At 35.5% G+C, this 18426-nt stretch overlaps 1 protein-coding gene across 1 annotated transcript in view; it reads left to right on the top strand.

The window, feature by feature from the left end:
• LOC107571284 (mannosyl-oligosaccharide 1,2-alpha-mannosidase IA-like) overlaps window positions 1-18426 on the top strand; it is a 55663-nt gene that overhangs the window by 21838 nt on the left and 15399 nt on the right. Inside the window, exon 2 of the mRNA XM_016257601.1 lies at window positions 8611-8707. Coding sequence (XP_016113087.1) covers window positions 8611-8707 — 97 coding nt within the window. The remainder of the gene's footprint in view (window positions 1-8610; window positions 8708-18426) is intronic.

Genomic DNA, 18426 nt, shown 5'->3' on the forward strand with positions numbered 1-18426 from the left:
TATATATATATATAAAATATTTTAAAAATATATTTTCTAATGCTTTTTTATTTTTTATGTATTTTATAGAATGTTTTTAATATTCTGCAGAAATAATTGTCTTTTAATTGTCTTTGTAGTAAGCTTGAATTCAGAAAGATGCTAACATTACATGCAAAGAGTTTACCACACCTGTCGTGTTTTGCTGGAAGCCTATCAAATCATATGCAAAAATTACGCAAAACAACTAAATATCATTAGATTATCAGTCGCCCTAAGGATTTTGCACAGGCAGGAGACTGTGTGTTGAAAATGCATTTAAGCTCTAAATATGCTTATCCCATCCTTCCTTCTGTGTGAACTCTCTGCTGCTGACTAGGTAGTTATTTGCCTTGTCATGTACTTATGAGGGCTCCCTACTGAATACTAAATCTCCACAGCGCTGCACACTCCCTTAGCTTGACTGGTTTTACTGGAAAACAGCATCAAAAATGACTGTTTCATTCTGATAATGTCCTCTCAGTGAAGGCAGCTTGATAAAGGCAACACATTGTCATAATTAACAGTGGGAATCTTTGGATTTTCTTTAAGCTCTGTCTTTCTAAGTTGGCAACTTCTTTAACCTCTCTTTGTTGGAAAGAACAAGAGAAAAATAAAAATGTACGAGACTACTTGAACACGCATCACAATGTAATTGTGTAATGTCGGGGCTTCCCAGAAGAAACCGGTCTAATACGGTCATGGAAATTAGAGGTCGACCGATAGTGGATTTTACCGATATTATTATCATTATTATTATTTTTAAATGCCTTAATATTTTAGAGTTTCTGTGGATCTCCCTCTCTCTGCCTTGAGTCTGATGTCAGTGAACCTTAACCAGACTCAATACACAATGCTTTTACACAAACACACTGTGCGGCCATGCAAAGCAGTGCACAGTTAGTTCCAGAGAAACAGTGGAGCTGTCGAACACCAATCCATGACTGTGAACTTGTTGTTTTGAAGTCTCAAACGACTTGCACTGCTGTTCTGGAGCAGGTAAAAAAGCACTGTCAGCATGCATTGGTCCCTGGTGGTGTGAGGGAGAAAAAGAGGCATATTAAGGGGTGTTACGATGAGAGATGAAGGGTTTGGGAACGGGGAGGCGGGTACAGTAGGAGGGGCTGCATTTGCAGTGTTTGTGGGCAGCTGTTGCAATAGAAATAGAAAGTACTCTGACTGGGAGAACTTAAAATTAACATGCAGAAGATAAAAGGCGTGATGAAGTATATGGAGAGTGGGTGATGAATTTTACTCGGCACTGAGATTGTGACCGTTTCAGTTTTAGCGCTCGTGCTTCTGCTAGCGTGCTGATTGCAGGGTTCTTTCTTTCTCTCTTTCTCTCACCCTTTACAAGGTCCAAAATACAAAAGCACTTTTTGCTGCCATTTCATTCTGCCAGAATCACAGTCCATTTTCCTTTTTTTCCCTCGCTTTCTGTTTGACCTAAAACCATCCTTTTTATGATCCCTTCTTGGATCCCATTTACCCCCCTTTAGCCTGCAATGCCAACCCCATTTCCTCTCCATTTCCCTGAAGACAGGAAGCATGAGTCCTTTCTGCATTGTTCTGTGTACAATGTTCAGCACAGTGTTCAGTGTACAAAATTTAAAATATCAAAACAACCAACTGCATTGCAAATGGAGCACAGTGTTCAGTGTACAAAATTTAAAATATCAAAACAACCAAGTATATGATTATTAAGGTTAATCTATAACTAGCTAATCTCTAATATATTTATTTAGTATTTTTTTTTATTATAAATGTCTATCTTTGTGAATGCATATACAGTATGTGTGTATATTCTATATATTTCATATATTATTTAATAAATATTATTGTTATTATGATTATGATTATTATTATTTTTTTAGTTAACCTAGTATAAACCTAGTTTCTTTTCAGGTTTATACATCTTAAGGTACTATAATGGTGGGTAGAAAAAAAAAGTTTCAACCTAATTGAACGTAAATATTTTCCAGATAATATTCAACATAAATACACTACCATTCAGAAGTTTGGGTTTTGGTAAGATATTTTATTTTTATTTTTTTTATCTTTTTGTAATTATTTTTTTATGCTCATTTATTTGATCAAAAATACAGTACAAACAGTAATATTGTTAAATGTTATTACAATTTCAAATAACTTAAAAATAATTAAATAAATGTAAATATGTATGTATGTATGTATGTATGTATGTATGTATGTATGTATATATATATATTCAAGTTTTTGTATAGCGATACAAATCGTTGCAAATTAAGTTTCTACAATATTTAGTGGTAGCCTATCAGTGGTGACTGTCAGTTAATGTAATCTCTCTCTCAGTTGCATTATCATCGACATACAGCGAATTACACAAAGCACTTATTACAGCTAACAGTAAACAAATATATTCAGATCTCATGCCTTTTCGGGGGGTGCTTAATAAACTGACAAACTTTAAATCCTAAGAACTGCGTGCTTTCATTAGCCATATAGCTCCGTAGACTAGAAAACCCGTCAAAATAAGAGTCCCGCCTTAAAGGAGATCTCATACATATTTAAACTTACAAAAAAATATTAAAATGTAAACAAAAACAAATTAAAAGATTAATCATAATAAAGTCTGTTACAATAAAGGATTAATATGTATTTAATTTATACAGTGAAGTGTTATTTTACATTTGTTTACTTTATTTCTGTACCTGAAAACTGTTAAACCTACCTAAAAAGCACTGTTTATTTAATAGCCTATGTATCTTTGTTCTGTTGTATTTATGTAGGCCTGCTGAATGTTAAATGGATCCAATCCATGTTCATTAGAAATTATTTGATGATGCAGCAATACAACTGCTAGTATAATTTAATGCAGGTGTTTGAACTTTGCTGATTTAAAACCTGATCAAAATACTATTTATTTTTTTATGCCAAAATTTCGAATAAGAGAGGAAGTGACAAATATCGGTATGGGAATCGGCCTAAGGGATGCACCGATAGGATTTTTTGGGACCGATACAGATTTTAACAAACACTCATTGGCCGATTCCCATACCGATATTTGTCACTTATATATTTGTTATGTGTGTATATATGTGTGTGTATGTATGTATGTATATATATATCATTTGTCACTTATATATTTGTTATGTGTGTATATATGTGTGTGTATGTATGTATGTATGTATATATATATATATAAAAACTATTTTTTTATATATATTTTAAGATGTAATTTATTGCTGTGATTGCAAAGCTGAATTTTCAGCAGTTATCCTGGTCTTCAGTGTCACATGATCCTTCAAAAATTGGTGTTCAAAAAATATTTATTGTTATTATGTTGAAAACAGTTGTGCTGCTTTTGTGGAAATGATACTTTTTTTAACGTATACCCCCCTCCCCCCCCCCACATTTTAATACCACAAGAAACAGATTATTTTTATATTTTTAATATTATTATTATTATTTTTTTATATTTTTATTTTATCTTATTTATATAAACCGCTTCATATGGTCACACTGCATCAGCTTATTTTGAGCATATTCCCAGAAAGAGATGGTCCTATAGGAACGTGGTTCAGAGCACCTCAACCTTGTGGCAGCTGTTTGATCTGTTTGGCAGGCTGTGGGGTGGATGCCTCTCAGGACTGCGCGAGAGAAAGAGCAAGGCAAAAGCTAGTATAAAAATCTAATTTCAAGCATCCTCACCAGGTTCATGTGGCACCTGTCCTCTCCGCTCATCTGACATAAGCCACTCAGTGTCGGTCTCCGGTCAGCCAGACCTCACGCTTGTGTTTCAGCCACTGAAGGTCGTCTGAGGTTCTGTGTACTGTTCGCACCGTGTTCTGACCCGACCCTTTGTGCGCCGTCACCGCAGTAATCGCATGTGGGCTATAACCTTGTTGCTCGTTGACGTCACTGGCGCCCGCTGCCGTCTGAAAGACGGAAATCACTCAGCCGGAGCGCTGCAGACAGATGGCAGGCACATCCACAAATGATAGGATTACGCCGGACATATTAGAATTTGCAGGTATTAAAATCCTCTTGAAAAAGTAATTTCAATAAAGCAGAATCTGTGTTTAGATTTAAACTGATTTAAGAATTGTTAGACTGTGTGAGTCTCTCACAAAATAAACAGCATAACAGTTTACCGATTATTTTAAGTATGTGACCAAAAGCAAAAAACAAAAAACCTTAGTCACTATTATTCAGTGAATTTTTGATTCATGGTGTATAGCAGCCTTTATTTTATTTGAATGTGCAAAGTAATAAAGTGGATAAAAAAAAAGGATTTATTTATCTATTGTTCATTTTGTTTTGGAATTATTATTATTATTATTATTACTTTTATTTTGGCCATTCAGTTATTATTTGCTTTGTATCCATTTTGTTAAAAAAAAAAAAAAAACATTTAGAAAATGTTTCATAGTGAAAGTTTGCATTCAGCATCAGGTCTATATTTAATTTGCACATGTACAGTACGTGGTCATGAATGGCTTTTTTAAATTACAGATTGCAAGAAAGGACAATGCAGTGTCATGTCATGTTCAGTTTTTCCTGTCTCTTCATGTTCAATTTTAGTTTTTATTAGTATTTGGCATTATATTATATTCATATTTTATATTATTATTTCAGTTTTTATTTTAGTTTATTTTTAATGCAAGTTATTTTGTTACATGCTTTTGTTAATTTTTATTTGTTTTTATTTAATAAAAAAAAGTTTTACTGTAGTTTTAGTTCAGTTTACATTTTTATATTCCGTTAGTAATTTTAGTGCTTAAACTTCAGTTGCCATTTATTCAGTTTTTTTGTTTACTACTTTCTTTCTTTTTTTATTTATATTTTATTTCAGCTTTTTCAATTAACAATTTTTTTAAATAGTTTTAGGTACCCTCAAACAATAATTCAGTTATTATAATACTACCTTTATTACCAAAATGTCTTTTCGCCATTTCGAGCTGTAGCTTCAGCTTTGCAGGAAGCACTGGTAAGAATATATACAGCTTGTGTTCATCTTCTCAACCAGTTGGAGGCCTGTGGGACAGCTTTGTCTATCTGCTTATCTCCAGCCTGGAGTCCTCAACTAAAGACATTTGTTTCCACTTTTATCTTTTCTTTTTCAATCAGTATGTTTGGTGTTGAGTGGCTGTCTTTGAAAGCAAAGAGAGTTACATGATTAGGGTACACTTAAAGTTAGGCCAGCAGTCGATAAACTGATCTAATTTGACTGGAGCCAGTTGGCTGATGTTGGGAGACTGTGCTGAGGCTGTAAATGACTTGATCCAGTCCAAGGAGTGTGTGTGTGTCAAGAGCTTTTTTTTTTGTCTGACGCTCTGAGAACAGCAGGTCTGTTTCTGTTGAGCTGCTCACTGACACCCCTGGGGAGAGCGAGTACTGTGTAGAGGTCTGCACAGGCTTTAAACTGAAGCCCGAACCCGACCCGTACCCAAGATCGTCTGACCCAGCCCGACCCGACCCGAGCGGCACAGTTCAATTTAGAGCCCGAACCCGAAATCTTTTTTTTCACACAACGAATAGCCAATTAAAAAATAAAAAATGCTGTATTTCACGATTGCATGCAACGGTTTAATTTGCACATGTACAGTACGTGGTCATGAATGGCTTTTTTAAATTACAGATTGCAAGAAAGGACAATGCAGTGTCATGTCATGTTCAGTTTTTCCTGTCTCTTCATGTTCAATTTTAGTTTTTATTAGTATTTGGCATTATATTATATTCATATTTTATATTATTATTTCAGTTTTTATTTTAGTTTATTTTTAATGCAAGTTATTTTGTTACATGCTTTTGTTAATTTTTATTCGTTTTTATTTAATAAAAAAAAGTTTTACTGTAGTTTTAGTTCAGTTTACATTTTTATATTCCGTTAGTAATTTTAGTGCTTAAACTTCAGTTGGCATTTATTCAGTTTTTTTGTTTACTACTTTCTTTCTTTTTTTATTTATATTTTATTTCAGCTTTTTCAATTAACAATTTTTTAAAATAGTTTTAGGTACCCTCAAACAATAATTCAGTTATTATAATACTACCTTTATTACCAAAATGTCTTTTCGCCATTTCGAGCTGTAGCTTCAGCGTTGCAGGAAGCACTGGTAAGAATATATACAGCTTGTGTTCATCTTCTCAACCAGTTGGAGGCCTGTGGGACAGCTTTGTCTATCTGCTTATCTCCAGCCTGGAGTCCTCGACTAAAGACATTTGTTTCCACTTTTATCTTTTCTTTTTCAATCGGTATGTTTGGTGTTGAGTGGCTGTCTTTGAAAGCAAAGAGAGTTACATGATTAGGGTACACTTAAAGTTAGGCCAGCAGTCGATAAACTGATCTAATTTGACTGAAGCCAGTTGGCTGATGTTGGGAGACTGTGCCGAGGCTGTAAATGACTTGATCCAGTCCAAGGAGTGTGTGTGTCAAGAGCTTTTTTTTTTTTTGTCTGAATGGTTGTATACGACGATAATTCTTCCATCGTGCAAATTATGGTCATTTTCGTCAGTTAAGACTCGTTAGCATTCGGCCTGCTTTAAATCAGACACAGAGATGTAGTGCAGTAAGATTGCATTTATTTGAATTAATTAATTATATAATTTATTTGAATTAGCGAGAGAGAGAGAGGGATGAAAGTTGCGTGTGTTAACCTGAGTCTGCGCGTCTCTCTCTACAAGCAATGAGGCTTAGTTCCTTCAATAACAGCGATTTTACCCCCTCATTGCAGAGAAATATAAAGCTATTTTACTAATAAAAGTTTCCGTGCTGTGTTGTCGTTGTCGTGTGCACTAATGTGTGTGCGTGCGTCTATGAAAGCAGTGTAGCCAATAGGCTACTGCATATAGTTTTAGTTTAGCTATAAGCCCGACCCGAACCCGAAGCTATTCATTAAACATTAACCCGAACCCGACCCGAAACCCGAAAGTATTTCGGGACCCGTCGGGCTTGGGTCGGGTAGCAGACCTCTAGTACTGTGGTCTAAAAACACTTTCTTGTGAGTTTTAGGATAAATGAGCTGGAGGTGGATTACTTAACACACAAATTACTGAGGATATTTCTTCCTTCTCCAATTATTGTTTCTCTGGGATCATCAGCGATGTCCTGTCACAGTGAAAAATGAGATCTGCGTATTTCTGCTTATCTTTGTTTCCTCTACACACCACACATCATTAGTAAATAATGCAGCTGCTTTTCCCCTTCTACTTAATAAATTAAGTGTTTTAAAAAATACAAAACAAAAGGTAATAATTTAGTTTCAAGCTGCTCTATTTCTTGTTTTTGAGATATTGATTCATTTACACAGTGATTTACATAATTTTATATTTCACTTTTCTTTTAAAATGTCTTGTTTTGAGAAATATAGATAAAGTGTGGAAAGCATGCTCACTATAATTCACAAAATGCACAAACACGGTTTTGTAAGCTTAAAACACATTGCACAAGTATATAATTTTATATCCATAATTTTATGCACAATTAAATGCGGAACAGTTTTTGGCTTTTGCACACAAGCATGTCAAAGGAGTCAATCAGTGATTGAAAACCTGTAGCTTTGTCGGCATCAAGGGGAAACCACGCAAACACTCTCATGATCCATGTTTCCATGTTTAAGTGCTGGAGTTTTTCAAATCTATGTCTTGGGAAAATGTCACGTATTGTCATATTTAATAATGAGGCAGAACTTTCTCATTGGATAAGGCCATGCAGTCGCATGAATAATTATTAGACACCCCTGTAGTGTTCACTCGGGGTTGAGTTCAAATTTAGAATATCTGATTACTAAATTAAATTAACCATTTTGTAATCCAAATAATGTGACACTATAATGTTCACAATCATCAGAACATCAGAAGGTCTATAAGGAGAATGGCCACACTTCACATCATCACTTTAGGCTATTTTGAAGCCAGACCTAACATATGGTGTGTTCACTGGCACCAAAGTGACACAGATGGGAAATGCTACTTTTACTTGTTTCTCGTAAGGCGGCTCCATATTGTATTGAGCATGTGCAGATATGTTATGATTGTTTATATGGTCTTTGATTTTAGTGTTTTGTTTTATAATGTGTGTGTGTGTTTTCAATGTTAAAATATGATTAGCCATTCACAGATTTACTTTTTTTCTTGATATATCATTATTTATAATTTCAACTTTTCACTTTATCACTTTAGTATGTTGTGGGAATGTCAATTTCCTTAATCGGTTGTCATTTTTAATTGGTTGTTAATGCTACAAAATATGCGTAGGACTCAAAAAAAAAAAACCATGTGCATAGCCCATTTTTATCCACAAATCAAATGACACCCAAGATATGCGAGTATTGAGATTTTTCCTCCATTAATTAAGGGCGTCTGCACTGCTCATTCATGCTGAAATGGATCCATTAAGTATTTCGATTGTCGATTTAATCAAATTAATTTATGCTATTGATCCTTGATTAGCCCAATCACTTGTATGTTAGTTGTCGCCATTTTCATTTTTCTTTTTTGAACAGTTATTCAGTGGGACTTTGTTTTGTTATTTCTGTGATGTTTTACTTTTGCATTTAGGAAGTTAACCAAAATGCACAAAAGTAACCTCTTCATCTGTCACTCTCTCCTCAGATGATGCAGTTTTCTTGGGACAATTACAAGCGCTACGCCTGGGGCTCCAACGAACTGCGTCCCATCTCTAAACAAGGCCACTCCAGCAATTTGTTTGGTGAGTGTCTGTCTAGATCAGGGATCCTCAAATCTGGCCCACGAGATCCACTTTCCTGCAGAGTTTAGCTCTAACCCTAATCAAACACACCTGAGCATGCTAATCAATGTCTTCAGGATCATTCGAAAATCACAGGTAGCTGAGTTTGATCAGGGTTGGAGCTAAACTCTGCAGCGCATTGGACCTCCAGGGTAAGATTTGAGGAACCCTGGTCTAGAGTGTCTCTCTGACCATGAAACTATGATTCGTGCACATACAGCTTGATGTCTCAACAGTAAATGGGTAAGCAGTCAGAAATGTCAATCAATGCTGCACAGGTGGTCAGGTGACCTCCATCAAAAAGGCTTTTGATTTCTCTCCACTCTCTCACTTAACAAGTCTGGGTCTATATCTGCTTTCAAGAGGGCAAACAAAAGCATTTCTGACTTCATCGGGCAGGAATAGCATGGCCACACCGCACAAATATAGTTTCATGATACCTTGATCCTCTTTGGTGCCTTTTTGCATTAATGTGTTTTCCTTGCCTGTAAAGAAATGTTGACCCATTTCTATTTTGAAGCTGAAAAGCGCAGGTTGTGAGTGGGCAGACTAGTCTGAATAATTCATGAAGGACTTGTCCATCTTTGTATGGTTTGTAATATGCATCAATATCTCAGCAGCAACACATTATCACACTCTACCGGCATTTTGTAATATGCGTGATTTAGCTCTTCCCAGAAATGTTACAGTGTCCTCCAAAAGTTTGGAAAATATCAGCATGCATTTACACCAAGAAATAATAAGGATTTGAGTAACTTGCAATTATCATTCTAGACCAGCAATGATGATTTTTACAAATAATAATGGCAATATATACATGTCACAGTCAGACATGCCCCTGCTGGATTAAACTCGGCCCAGATTGATTGATGGATGGATGGATGGATTTTTTTTTTTATAGTTGATTGTGTCAGAACACTTTTGTAGCTTCACTGATTAACAATTAAGTTTAGTGCACATCAGACCAATTAAAACACATTTTAAAAATCAATTATCAGATAGCACTAGCGTTTTATTTATTTATTTATTTTTATTAAAAAAAAATTGTTTTAATAGTTTTTGTTGTCTCTTGTCAATGCAGAGTCATCGTCAAGTTATAAAAATGAATGCTTTAAATTTTGTCCAAACCTTGTTTTGAAACTTAGGGCTTTTAAAAGCTTTTGTGAAATCTTTTTACAGATGAACATTAATGATGCACTCTTTTCATTACTTGAAAAATGATTGATTGCATTATGATTCAGCCCAAAACATTGGCATTTCCAGTTCTTTTAAACACAATTGGAAATTAAATTTTTTTTGTTTGATGTTTATGTACACTAAAAAAAATGGATATAGAAACAATTTCACTCAAAAATTGCAAGTAAACAATTACGAATATATGGCAAGTAACGCTAACGTGTTATTTTCTTGTAAAACATACTGCAATAATCTTTGTTTTATTTACAACATCGGAAAATAAGCATTTACACTGTAGTCATTAGCCATTTAGAAAAAAAAAAGATTTTATTCCAAACATATTTTAAAATAATAATTTTCAGTTGCAGACCTAATTGTGGTGCTTCATTATTAAAAAAAAAAAAAACTAAACAAAAACAATCTGATAAAATGAGGGATTGACTTTGACTGCACTTTTTTTTGATCATACAGACAGTTTCCAACCCTATATCCTCTTAATTAATGGAGTTCTCTGAATCTTGTTAGTCACGCATTTCACTGGTTTTCCGAGTCGAGATTGTGTTATGAAAGATTCATCAGACGTGCTGCTGTTGTGTTGTGAACTCCACATAGTCAATTGGCACTCAGCTGGAGGGCAGGCCGGGGATTTACAGCGCACATTTGATTAACCTCCATAATTTTTCTTTGGACGTGCCAGTAGAATATACAGTCTTAATTTATTTGGTTCACACACTATCAGAATAACAATATGGCAAGCAGTACTTTACACTCTTTCTTGTGTGCTACAGCGGCAGCCTCAGATGTGCGTGTGCATTTTAAAACAACTCCCATGTCAGTCAAAGCTAGACAGCTCTCTCACATGCTATCACCTCCCAGCCTTTTTTGTTGTGCAGTGCGTTTCCAGGCAGATTTGAGTGCTCGTCAATTTCTCAAATAGTAAGGTTGGCCCCATGGGGCGTATGGCCACATCAGAGACCATTGAACACACGTTTTGTCTGGCAGGGTTTGCCGTTATTAATTTAGAGGTTGGGTTAATGGTACGTTGGATCTGAATAAAAGTTGATCTGGAATATGCTGGTCAGGGGTTTTGTACCTGACCAGGCAGCTGGAATGACTGTTTTGTGCTTCCTCTAGATCTTGTTCCTCAGTGAGACGGTGAGCCGCTGAGGCCGGCCGGTTGGCTCACACACGCAGGCACGTAGCGCAAGACCTTACTGGAAGTCATGATCACTGGGACGGTCACAAAAACAGACACTTTACAACCCGCAGGGCTTTAGCTCGCAGAGAAAAATCAGGCTGCAGTCACGCCATATGGAAGTCCTTAGTCATGACAATATGCCTGCTTGTGTGTCACATGTTGTTTTATACGTATTCTGTGCCATGCGCACACACGCGGGCGAGGTGTGCAAAGGTCTTTCCATCTAGCATTTAACCTCACTTGCTTTAAGTGCGTTAAATCTTGTGCAGTATACGGCAAATTTCTGAAGAATTGCTTTTAACCAACCATGAAAAAATCATTGAGGCCTCAGAATCTGTGGATTAGAGTGAGTTTGAATATTTCACACACTCTGGGCTTGTTTAAGGCCGTTGAATCTACATTATCTAGGACAGGATAGTCTAGGATAGAAGCAAGGAGAATGCAGTAAAAGAGAACAGGGGTGTTAATGATAAATTGATGTTTATCATTTTATAATTTGATCGATTATACTGATGGACAGTTGATAATTTTGGTACTTTTGACATCCCCGGTACTACAACAGCTACATCAAATATGGAATTTGAGGAAAGACTGGGATGTGTGAGTGAGGACAGTTTTATGAGAAAGTTAAGTAAAAGCACCGTTCTTTCCATATTTTGTTTAACTTGAATGTTCCAGATGTCGTTTATATAGATTAAGTAGTTCTTGAAAATAATTTAAATTGATTTGACACACTAATCAAGTTTATTCATTTAAAGATGATTTGCATTGTTTATCAGCTTCACATTGTTCTCCATATCGTGCAGCCCTAATGATTGGTTCTATGGTTTTTAGGTAGGCCTATATTTGTTTAAATTGTTAACAATGGGCTATATTCACATCAGCTATCTTGCATGATTAACAGCTCAGCATTTGATTGGTTTACATTGAAATGAATATTATAAAATTGGAAGATTTAGTTATTTTCCTTTTAATGATGAAATTAATAGTTTTTGTTGGATTATTTCATTGCATGATTTTACTTTCCATAGCTCACACAGTCGATCATGGCTAGCAATGCCAAGGTCACAGGTTCTACTCCCAGAGAAAACAAGAATTGAAATAACAAATAAAATGTGTACCTTCAAAGCAATATATTTCACATTTGATTAAAGCGTCTGCCAACTGCATGTCAAATGTAAAATAAATGTACGTAAAATAAATCCTACTCTCTGATAGATTTAAAATTCCACTGTGTAACCTAATGCAACAGTTATCCTCCAATTTGATTGGCTGAACTAGGGCTGGGAGGTATAGCCAAAACAATTATCACAATAACATTTTTCATATGATAAATTTCAAAACTTTATTTCTTTCAAGTTTAAAGTCAGATTTTTGCTCCCAAGTGAAAATTGTAGAAACCAAACCGTTAATTGTGACATTTGATTGGTTTACATTGAAATGAATATTATAAAATTGGAAGATTTAGTTATTTTCCTTTTTTTGTTGGATTATTTCATTGCATGATTTTACTTTCCATAGCTCACACAGTCGATCATGGCTAGCAATGCCAAGGTCACAGGTTCTACTCCCAGAGAAAACAAGAATTGAAATAACAAATAAAATGTGTACCTTCAAAGCAATATATTTCACATTTGATTAAAGCATCTGCCAACTGCATGTCAAATGTAAAATAAATGTACGTAAAATAAATCCTACTCTCTGATAGATTTAAAATTCCACTGTGTAACCTAATGCAACAGTTATCCTCCAATTTGATTGGCTGAACTAGGGCTGGGAGGTATAGCCAAAACAATTATCACAATAACATTTTTCATATGATAAATTTCAAAACTTTATTTCTTTCAAGTTTAAAGTCAGATTTTTGCTCCCAAGTGAAAATTGTAGAAACCAAACCGTTAATTGTGGTTGTACACTCCTCTTTATCATCAGAACATGACAAACACTTTCAATTGTTTACACTTTTTCATTTCTTTTTTAAATAAATATCTTAATAGAAAAATGTATTTCTTAGTTTCTGCATTGATAGTGTTTCAAACCATGAAACAGGTTTGTGTTGCCTGACTTTGCTGTAAAAAATCTGTAAAAATTGTAACAATTTTTATATAGTGAAATGTAATTATTCTGATTGTTTGAGTTTTACTTAAATTAACCATTGGTCTTCCATAGTAGCATACATTTAGATCATGATAACCACTGTTAAAACCCTCAATACCATGGTAAAAATGTATCTATATGGGTTCTAGGTATTTGTTTGAAAAACAGTAGTCTAAATACATTTAGTAAAAATACACACATGCTATAGCTTAATCACAAAAAAATACTGTAATTATATTCCATTACTACGTTAATACATTTAATGCTTGTCTACATTAATTATATAATAAAATTTGATATGAGTATCCCACATTTCTGCCACAATACAATGGTGCCGTTAGTGTCACTACAGTGAATCCATGGTAAAAGACCAGTGTATAACACATCCTCTAATTCTGAAGCTGAGTTTGATCGATGCGGAGTGGAAGCATAATCATGGCTCTGTGTTCTGTATTCCAGTACTGCTTATGAAATTTGTTCCGAGAGAACGTTTGAAAGTTGACCTGAATATAGATTTCATTGTCTTCATATTTCACATTTTCTGATTCAGTCCTATTGAATACTGGTCATTCTGTTCCATGTGCCAATCACCTCCAGCAGACTGGATCTGTGTGTTAGAAACCAGCATAAACTGAGACAAAGCCTTGGCTAATGAAGCCGCTCAGGTACAGTATGAACTGTCTGCTGTTCCCGAATGTACGCGCTTGTCACTCACGACCACTTCCTCTAATAAAACACACAGGGAAAAGGCCTTCTCTCCTCCTCCCGGATTTTTCTCCACAATGTCCACCAGTCTGATTGTGATTTGGAAATAACCATTTGCCAACAGTGAATGAAGCCATTGTGTGATGGTCCCTGCCATGAACTGTGCACTTAAATAAAAACACATCACTTTTTTTTAAGTGCAGGAGAGCAAAGATAAGTGGTAGGAAAGAGGAAGAACACGTCAGTCTTGCTCTAAGCCCTTGTGTGCTCATTTAACACAGAGGCTGCTGAACCATGATGTTCTGTCAGTATACAGCCGCACTCGTATTAATGGCCCAACAAAAGGCATACGTTTAGCTGTGTGTTTGGGGTCAGAAACCGAATAAAATGTGGCTAGCAGAAGTGCTGGGATTTTGTTTCATTGAAAGATTCACCGAATTTTTATTAAAATGAGTCTGTTTGGAAGCAGGACTTTGTCTTGACTTTTCTTTTTCATAAATTGCTTCAGATTTCTTGTCAAACAAGCCTTTGATTTGTTGCAAAGTATTCTGATATCATTTATAAATATTAGTTATTGAGAAATCAGTATTTTACTTTTTTTAGTTAATAACTTTATAGCACAATTAACATTATTTATAAAGTAAATTTTAAAGCTAAAAAGTTTAAAACATTAATTTAGAACTTTTTAATAAGTTAAATTAATGGTGAGTTTTAATTTTCTAAACTTTAATATTACAAAAGTAATAAATTAATAGCAAATTTGTTGTGTGGTAGTCATAATTTGTGAATTTATATGAATAATTTTCACAGTAGTACATTTTGAATTGAATTTATATGATCATTTAAAAAACGTAATGTTTTTATGATGAGTAATGCAATAAATATATTCTAAAAAGACATTTAAAAAGTAGCAAGAAATAAATTAATCCATAGTAAAGGTTTTCAGTACCATTTTAAGTCTTAGTAACTTTCCAGTCATATAAAATATAAAATTTTAGTCCCAATCACATAAAAATACTGTATTTTTCAGGCTGACACAGTTAATGCACATTCATATTTGAGTAAATAAACAGACACTGGTGCTATAAAAAAGACAGCTGGCTCTTTTAAAAATGTAAGACAGGACTGCAGCTGCCATATTGCAAATGACAATTTCTCCCATTAATTTTTATATGAGTAAACTCTCTCCTGCCCTTATAATGTCTCATATTTTAATGTGACCTTCATAAAACAAGAAGAAAAAAGTTGCAATCTGTTAGTTTTCTTCAAAATCTACCCCTGAGACATGAAAGTTCTCGTAGTTGAAGAAACTCCCATCTGTTTGAAGAGGGTGATTTCAAGTTGATGATTGCAGTGTTTGCGTGTGTGTTTTTCTTCTGCCAGTTGGCTGCCGGCTGGCAAACACAAATTGGAGCATCTTTGGTACTAAATGGTTTGATGCTTTTAGGATTCAGCAGACAGCTGTGTTGCACTGGTGTTTGCACATTCAGCCTTGAATAGGGCCAATGGATTCCTACAGATGGAGTTTTCCAACAACCATTTGGGAATTATGACCTTGTGGTCTTATGGCCTGGTTTTGATGGACATTAGCTTATAGACATTTTTGTTTGTTGCCTGAAGCCCGTTGTCCCGCGTCACAGCAGTCTTCAGGAGTTCCCGCTGCTTGGAGATGTGCTTACAAACAGCTTCTTGCTTAGCTAGGGGTGGTCAATATGAGCTAAAATTCATATCACAATATTTTACACACTCTAGGCAATATCGATATTATATTGCGATATGAGAAAAATAATTACAGGCAAAATATTTTAACCTTATATAACTAGAAAAAGTGAGGGATTGGACATGGACCTGAAAAGTTCTTTTTTTATTGTGCAATTGTTTTTCTCAAAAAGTGCAAACATGCAACATGAGGTAGGCCTGTATGAATTAAATTCAATTAAATATTGTGTGTTTGAATTGGCCAGTGGTTCCCAAACTTTTTCTGCCGGGGCCCCCTTTTGTAGAGAAAAATATTTTCAAGGCACCCCCACCCCCTCTTTTTTTATTTTATTTTTTTTGGAAAGTCTCTTAGGCTCACCAAGGCTACATTTATTTATTAAAAATACAGTAAACACTAATATTGTGAAATATTGCCAATTTAAATTATCTATTTGAATGTTTTAACTAGAGATGCACCGATCTATCGGCCAGGGATCGGAATCGGCCAATTTTCCTCATGATCGGCCCGGATCGGTGATCGGTCGATCAGTCTCACTTCTTTCCGATTCCGAGCCGTTTTGTTACCAGCGGCACAGGCAATAACGTCAGCTGCGCATTCTCGCTCTCTTCTCTCCGACGACCCCTTCTCTCTCACACACGTCTGATTCACTCCGGTTAAATAGTATTATTTTAGTCATTCCCGCAGGTTTCGCGCTTATACCGAACGCGCGCGCACCACCACTGATCTATATTAGTGGAGCGCACAATCTGCGCTCAGTCTCAAACAGCTTGTGAGCCACAAATACCAAAATGAGTGGCTAACTGCGCTAAAACGTTCAAATACATACAAAATTATGTCAAAATGCCCGTTTTGGCGAGTATCCAGTTAAACAGTCAGTTTTGGAATGTTAAATAGTTGAAAAAGAGAACGAATGTTGTGTAACAGTATATTGGGTCTGTGGATAAACTCAAAGGGACCGCAGTCCAATATTTATGCTGCTGTCTGTCATGTTAATCAAAGAACAAAAGACAAAGAAAACCACTTTCTGCTCTTGACTGAATTCGTTTTATAACTTTAATGGTAAGTGTTAATCTGTATTTAATTTTTACAGTGAAGACTATAGAAATTAAAGTAATCAAATGTAAAATAACGGATCGGTGATCGGTCGATCAGTCTCACTTCTTTCCGATTTCGAGCCGATCCATTTCGTTACCAGCGGCACAGGCAATAACGTCAGCTGCGCATTCTCGCTCTCTTCTCTCCGACGACCCCTTCTCTCTCACACACGTCTGATTCACTCCGGTTAAATAGTATTATTTTAGTCATTCCCGCAGGTTTCGCGCTTATACCGAACGCGCGCGCACCACCACTGATCTATATTAGTGGAGCGCACAATCTGCGCTCAGTCTCAAACAGCTTGTGAGCCACAAATACCAAAATGAGTGGCTAACTGCGCTAAAACGTTCAAATACATACAAAATTATGTCAAAATGCCCGTTTTGGCGAGTATCCAGTTAAACACAGTCAGTTTTGGAATGTTAAATAGTTGAAAAAGAGAACGAATGTTGTGTAACAGTATATTGGGTCTGTGGATAAACTCAAAGGGACCGCAGTCCAATATTTATGCTGCTGTCTGTCATGTTAATCAAAGAACAAAAGACAAAGAAAACCACTTTCTGCTCTTGACTGAATTCGTTTTATAACTTTAATGGTAAGTGTTAATCTGTATTTAATTTTTACAGTGAAGACTATAGAAATTAAAGTAATCAAATGTAAAATAACACTGAATGTTTCATAGCTCTCTTTATTCTATTGCATTTATTTGTGCTGTTGTTTGCTATTTTTTTTATTTGTTATTTTATTACTGACTTTTTAACGTGTTTTTTATGAAAATAAAACTTTGATTTTTGTTTTTAATGCTGTCAATTATAGTTCTTAGAAAGAAAATCGGAATTGGCGAAAATCGGTATCGGCAGATCACGCTAACAAAAAATCGGAATCGGCCAAGAAAATTGCAATCGGTGAATCTCTAATTTTAACATATAGGCTACTGTATTCCTGTGATCAAAGCTGAATTTTCAGCATTATTACTGGTCTTCAGTGTCATATGATCCTTCAGAAATCATTCTAATGTGCTTTGCTGCGCAACCATTTCTGATTATCAATGTTGTAAACATTTGTGCTGCTTAATATTTTTGAGGAAACTATTTTTTCATGATTCTCATTAATATTTGAAGTTGTTCTTTTCGTCAGAGCCGCTGGAGTTCGTCAGAAATGGAACGTGGCATCAGTTTACTGTCATGGATTTGTCGTCTCGCGCCGCATCCACAGCAGAGAACATCACACTGAGTTCGATTTTCTTTTGTCAAATCTGGTGTAGACACGTTGTTTTGGTATTTGTGAATGTTAAGTAGGGCTGTGCAATTAATCGAAATCGAATCGAAATCGCGATTTGAGACGTTGCGATTTCCTAATCGCAAAGCCTGCGATATGGACACGATATTACTCTCTTCCAGAGCGTATGCATGACTGCCAGCCTTGAGTTGCAGTCTTACTAACCAATAGAGTGAGCGCACCTCCGTTCTCCCCAATCAGCACTGCTCTAGCCAACTGCATAAACACCCACCATTAAAAAAAAAAAACGGAAAGCGGGAGAGAGACGGAGTGGGATTATGGGGTCTACTGGGTCAGATTGATAGTTAGGCAAATTAAAACTAAAGAAAACCATATGCAACTTAAGCTTCGAAATGACAGACAATGAACAAAAAAGGTTATCTGCAAGAGCTGCGTCACAGCGCATATCAA

The sequence above is a fragment of the Sinocyclocheilus grahami genome, unplaced genomic scaffold (assembly GCF_001515645.1).
Source record: "Sinocyclocheilus grahami isolate Dianchi unplaced genomic scaffold, SAMN03320097.WGS_v1.1 scaffold1576.1, whole genome shotgun sequence".
Taxonomy (NCBI): Eukaryota; Metazoa; Chordata; class Actinopteri; order Cypriniformes; family Cyprinidae; genus Sinocyclocheilus; species Sinocyclocheilus grahami.